Source organism: Petromyzon marinus, chromosome 39 (genome assembly GCF_048934315.1).
Source record: "Petromyzon marinus isolate PM22_M1 ecotype Great Lakes invasive population chromosome 39, UKy_Petmar_22M1.pri1.0, whole genome shotgun sequence".
Classification (NCBI taxonomy): Eukaryota; Metazoa; Chordata; class Hyperoartia; order Petromyzontiformes; family Petromyzontidae; genus Petromyzon; species Petromyzon marinus.
The window spans coordinates 17,067,835-17,074,169 of record NC_133705.1 but is presented as its reverse complement, the minus strand read 5'-3'; the positions used below and the strand labels follow the sequence as shown (position 1 = coordinate 17,074,169).

General features: G+C 52.9%; 1 protein-coding gene across 1 annotated transcript; it reads right to left on the bottom strand.

Moving 5' to 3' along the window:
- Window positions 1-962: 962 nt before the first annotated feature.
- LOC116950424 (V-type proton ATPase subunit G 2-like) lies at window positions 963-4,928 on the bottom strand. The gene is made up of 3 exons (XM_032968147.2): window positions 4,711-4,928; window positions 2,799-2,899; window positions 963-2,139 (listed from the first exon to the last, which is right to left on the bottom strand). The coding sequence occupies exons 1-3, from the start codon at window positions 4,790-4,792 to the stop codon at window positions 1,972-1,974; spliced, it is 351 nt and encodes a 116-aa protein (XP_032824038.1). The 5' UTR covers window positions 4,793-4,928; the 3' UTR covers window positions 963-1,971.
- Between the last annotated feature and the right edge of the window lie 1,407 nt (window positions 4,929-6,335).

Below are 6,335 nucleotides of genomic sequence, written 5' to 3'. Positions count from 1 at the left end.
AAAAGTCGATGCGACTGATGACGAATGCCTGGGATAGGCAGGCACAATGTACAGCGGATTTCTCTGTAGTGCTCCTAGACTGCCCCGCACCTTTCCATGAATGTTATAGCGTTCGTGCGATGTTGAAATTCTTAAATAATTTAACCTACGGACCAATATTTCTCTATTTTAACGTGTTGGCCCTGGCATTGCTAATCCGCTCTACCACATATAATAGTCTCGTGGTGATGCGAGCCGTTTTAGAATCGTACAATGGAAAGGCATGTTGTTGGAGAGTGCCGCTCGTGGTGGCCACGGAGGGAGGAGGCTGTTGAATCTCAATTAGCTTCCTACTAAAACAAAACAATCAGCCGAGAGCTCATTGTGAGCAGAGCTGCCTTAGGGCCCAGTGACGCATGTTCCACACATGTTCCACACATGTCGGCGATTTAGACATGCGTGGGACTGCTTTGTAAAGAACCGCAGACGACGCTCCTAATTTTAAAGCGTAGAAATTAGCAGATTGTCGGTAATTACGTAACTAAACATAAGTAAACAGACGGGGATCTGTTAGTCCCTTCAGCCAATGGGAGTTTTCAAGCAATGTTTTCCATAAAGCAGTAAGAGGGAAATTTCTGGGGCAGATTCAACATTTTGTGTCTCATCAGCAATGTGTGGATCCTTGGACATCTGTGAAAAGAGCTTCGTAGCTCATCGGATTCCTCCAGAATAAATAAATATTCTGAAACATGCAGTCGGATCACAAAGACCCGTAACTGAGTCGTCTAATGCAGTTTCGCTCACGACTGGCTTAGGAAGAGGACCGCTTTGGCTGTAGAATGGGGCCGTCGCCAACCTGCGTCAAGTAACAACTTTCCTCCTTGGGCAAAGAGAGTGACTCTCAAGTCGGATTGAGTGAAGGACACCGCCGCAAGTCGCTGGAGCTCACGGGGCACGTGGTTAAGACGGGGAAGCCGCGGGAATTTAAGCTCGGCTGCCTTTAATCTCGCGACAAATGAAGCACCATCACATGCAAGAACCGAGCGGTAACACTTTCACTGACACGGGGCTACACGTGCGGTCACGACCCCGGGGGCCCGGCAACACTGGGATGCACGCCACCGCACTGGGCTCCAGCGATGCGGTTCCCTCCTGCACGCTGTTCCAGAAGTCCACTTTGATTTTAAGGAAAGCGGAGGTCAGGGACGGAGGATTCGTTTGTCGGGGAAGGAGAAACTTGAGGCTGGCTGCCTGTCACCACGCCATCAGATGCCTCCCCTCCCCGCGCAATCGGCGTTAGATTTGCGTGATGTGGGCTCCTCGCAGGATGCTGGATGGTCAAGCTTCCCAACTCATGAAACCGCATTGACAACAGCAATAATAATAACAACACATTCGGCCACATAGGCCACTAATAGACATTTACATTACTTGGGCTCTTCATCAGGTGTGGTGCCATGCTGTCTGTGGTGAGTGTGGTGGTGATCCATCAGTGGTAGTTCGTAGGTAGCATGGTGAGTGTGGTGAGATATCCGCGGTAGTCGTGGTGAGTGTGGTGGTGATCCATCAGTGGTAGTTCGTAGGTAGCATGGTGAGTGTGGTGAGATATTCGCGGTAGTCGTGGTGAGTGTGGTGGTGATCCATCAGTGGTAGTTCGTAGGTAGCATGGTGAGTGTGGTGAGATATCCGCGGTAGTCGTGGTGAGTGTGGTGGTGGTCCATCAGTGGTAGTTCGTAGGTAGCATGGTGAGTGTGGTGAGATATTCGCGGTAGTCGTGGTGAGTGTGGTGGTGATCCATCAGTGGTAGTTCGTAGGTAGCATGGTGAGTGTGGTGAGATATCCGCGGTAGTCGTGGTGAGTGTGGTGGTGATCCATCAGTGGTAGTTCGTAGGTAGCATGGTGAGTGTGGTGAGATATTCGCGGTAGTCGTGGTGAGTGTGGTGGTGATCCATCAGTGGTAGTTCGTAGGTAGCATGGTAAGTGTGTGGGGAGCTATCCGCGGTAGTTGGCGTGTATCTCGGGCCGCACGTCCCACACAATGGTGAGGAGGCGGCGCAGCACGGGGTCGCGTGCCTCTCTCTGCCGCGCGTGCATCGCGTGCACCCGGCCACGCGTCTCCTCCTGGATGCGCGCCGACACATCTCCCTGCGAGCCCAGCACCTGCACAACCACAACAAGAACCACACAAATTACAAACACAATTACGAACAACTCTTAAACAATGATCGCAATATCCACAATCACAACGACAACCACATCTACAATCAGAATCACAACCTCAATTAAATCACAACATCCAGAATCACAACCATAATTGCAACATTCATAATTCCAACAAAAGACAATTGCCATAATCAACAAAACGACCGCACGCAATCACAACCACTAAAATAAGTAAAACTACACTATGTTACACCACACTACGCCTATCAATGCTTCAATGAGACCATCACCGTGTCCTGCTTGCTGTGTCACTGTGTCATTGAGTGTGTCACTGTGTCATTGAGTGTGTCACTGTGTCATTGAGTGTGTCACTGCGTGTCAGAGCGTGTCAGAGCGTGTGTCACCATGTCCTGCTTTCTGTGTCACTGTGTCATTGAGTGTGTCACTGTGTCATTGAGTGTGTCACTGCGTGTCAGAGCGTGTGTCACCGTGTCCTGCTTGCTGTGTCACTGTGTCATTGAGTGTGTCACTGTGTCATTGAGTGTGTCACTGCGTGTCAGAGCGTGTGTCACCGTGTCCTGCTTGCTGTGTCACTGTGTCATTGAGTGTGTCACTGTGTCATTGAGTGTGTCACTGCGTGTCAGAGCGTGTGTCACCGTGTCCTGCTTGCCCCGGAACTCTGCGTCGCGTTGCTGCCGGTACTGCTCGATCTCAGCCTGTGCCTCCTCCTTCGCCTGACGCAGCCTGCGAGCCTTGCCTGTGGGGTGGGCAGTGCCAGCATCATCATCAACTCTACCACCACAATCAGCATCAGCAATACCATTACCTGAGCAATCAGAATCATCACCATCACAGCAGCAACACTACGACCACAATAATCATTATCATCAGCACCACGAGAACCATCGCAATCAGCAGCAGTACTACCACCATAATTACATCAGCAGCCCTTTCATAGTTGCCATGGTGATAATGTAGGTGGTGGTTGCCACGGCTGTCATGGTGGAGGTCGTTGCCATGGCTGTAATGGAGGTCGTGGTTGTTGCCAGGGCTGTAATGGAGGTCGTGGTTGTTGCCATGGTTGTAATGAAGGTGGTGGTTGTTGCCATGGCTGTAATGGTGGTGGTTGTTGCCATGGCTGTAATGGTGGTGGTTGTTGCCATGGTTGTAATGAAGGTGGTGGTTGTTGCCATGGTTGTAATGGTGGTTGTTGTTGCCATGGCTGTAATGGTGGTGGTTGTTGCCATGGTTGTAATGAAGGTGGTGGTTGTTGCCATGGCTGTAATGGTGGTGGTGGTTGTTGCCATGGCTGTAATGGTGGTGGTTGTTGTTGCCATGGTTGTAATGAAGGTGGTGGTTGTTGCCATGGCTGTAATGGAGGTGGTGGTTGTTGCCATGGCTGTAATGGTGGTGGTTGTTGCCATGGCTGTAATGGTGGTGGTTGTTGCCATGGCTGTAATGGAGGTCGTGGTTGTTGCCATGGTTGTAATGAAGGTGGTGGTTGTTGCCATGGCTGTAATGGTGGTGGTTGTTGCCATGGTTGTAATAGAGGTGGTGGTTGTTGCCATGGCTATAATGGTGGTGGTTGTTGCCATGGCTGTAGTGGTGGTGGTTGTTGCCATGGTTGTAATGGTGGTGGTGGTTGCCATGGCTGTAATGGTGGTGGTTGTTGCCATGGCTGTAATGGTGGTGGTTGTTGCCATGGTTGTAATGAAGGTGGTGGTTGTTGCCATGGCTGTAATGGTGGTGGTTGTTGCCATGGCTGTAATGGTGGTGGTTGTTGCCATGGCTGTAATGGAGGTGGTGGTTGTTGCCATGGCTGTAATGGTGGTGGTTGTTGCCATGGCTGTAATGGAGGTGGTGGTTGTTGCCATGGCTGTAATGGTGGTGGTTGTTGCCATGGCTTTAATGGTGGTGGTTGTTGCCATGGTTGTAATGAAGGTGGTGGTTGTTGCCATGGCTGTAATGGTGGTGGTTGTTGCCATGGCTGTAATGGTGGTGGTTGTTGCCATGGTTGTAATGAAGGTGGTTGTTGCCATGGCTGTAATGGTGGTGGTTGTTGCCATGGCTGTAATGGTGGTGGTGGTTGTTGCCATGGCTGTAATGGAGGTGGTGGTTGTTGCCATGGCTGTAATGGTGGTGGTGGTTGTTGCCATGGCTATAATGGTGGTGGTTGTTGCCATGGCTGTAATGGTGGTGGTGGTTGTTGCCATGGCTGTAATGGTGGTGGTTGTTGCCATGGCTGTAATGGTGGTGGTGGTTGTTGCCATGGCTGTAATGGTGGTGGTTGTTGCCATGGCTGTAATGGAGGTGGTGGTTGTTGCCATGGCTGTAATGGTGGTGGTTGTTGCCATGGCTGTAATGGTGGTGGTTGTTGCCATGGCTGTAATGGTGGTGGTTGTTGCCATGGTTGTAATGGAGGTGGTGGTTGTTGCCATGGTTGTAATGAAGGTGGTTGTTGCCATGGCTGTAATGGTGGTGGCTGTTGCCATGGCTGTAATGGAGGTCGTGGTTGTTGCCATGGCTGTAATGGAGGTGGTGGTTGCCAGGGCTGTTGGCTGGACTCACGCTTGCGCGCCTCGGCCACTCGCTCCGCCGCGCGCTTCTCGGCGTGCAGCAGCTGCTGGATTCCCTGCGACTGACTCGCCATGGCGGGTGACAGCACGAGGCGGTGGAGAGGCGCAGGGGGCAGAGACGATGGCGACCGCGGGGCGGCTCCTCCCGTCTCACGCAGCAGCAGATGGACCACGTCACGTGACGCGGGCTTACCCCCGCCTCGCCAAACCACGTGCTCGCCGAACGGTGCCCCCCCCACCCCTCTCCTTTCCACACAGCTTAACCACGTGATCCAAATACCAACCACGTGACCACGGAACCCCCCCCTCCCCCGCCATATGTAAACCTCGCGGCCATCTTGGCCCGGGGTAGAAGGAGGCGGCAGAGCGGCCCGGGGGCCTCCAGGGAGGCGTCCGCGGTCACACCGAGAGAGCTCGTGGAACATTCTTTTAACGCATTATCTCACGCATACACGTTTAATGTTATTTTCGGTGGCATTTAATGTTTGCATTAACAAAAAAAACTCGGAACATCCGCCAACAACACTTCGTGTGGCCTTAAAAGGGAAACCAAATATATAATAGGCGACGTTTTGGGCAATGGCCCTTCGTGACGTGCTATGAAGGGCCATCCGCTGGTGCCCAGGAGCGCTCCGTCCCCCCCCCCCCCCCCGCCGAGCGGCAGCCTCCTCCTCGTCCCAGAATGACAGCGGCAGCTCCGCGTCCATCGCCAGGGAGAGGAGGAGGAGGAGGCAGGAGGAGGAGCGGGTTGCGTGCAAACGCCACGGTGGTCGTCTTGCAGCCATTGCCCTGGTGATGCTGCTTGCTGCTAAGTTGGCAATGGTGCTGCATGCGTACAATTAACAACCTCAACACGTTCACCAGTAACAACACCGTGGCCTTACACTGACAAATACGACATGAGATGTTTCGACCAATGACTCCCTTTAATCGCAATCGTTCGAGGCAGGAGGGTGATGATGGAGATGGTTTTAGAATGATGTTTTTTGCTCATTCAAACGCATTGATTGTGCATCTCGACTGAGAGCAAGACTGAGTGTGAAACCATTCTAAACGCGAATCACGAAGAGGAGATGGGGGAGCGGTAGTGTAGCGGTTAGCGCTACGCTGCGCTGCAAACCTGGTGACCCGGGTTAGATTCCCGCTCATGGCCAACACCAGTGACGATTATCTAAACCGGTCCTGGGCCTCCCCTAGGTCGACTCAGCCTCAAATGAGTACCTGGTGCGGTGTGTTAACATCGCCACTGGGGAGACAAAGGCGGTCGGGCGTGGTGCTGGCCACCCACCCCCTCGTGTACCGTTCCGGCCTTCATAGGTGCTCGCTAACAGCACTTGCCCCTACAGTCTGTTAAGGCTATATGGGGGATATTTTATGTGGAGGGGGAGGAGTGAGTGATGTGGAGGAGGAGTGAGTGATGTGGAGGGGGAGGAGTGAGTGATGGGGAGGAGTGATGTGGAGGGGGAGGAGTGAGTGATGTGGAGGGGGAGGAGTGATGTGGAGGAGTGAGTGATGGGGAGGAGTGATGTGGAGGGGGAGGAGTGAGTGATGTGGAGGAGTGAGTGATGTGGAGGGGGAGGAGTGATGTGAAGGGGGGATGATGTGAAGGGGGAGGAG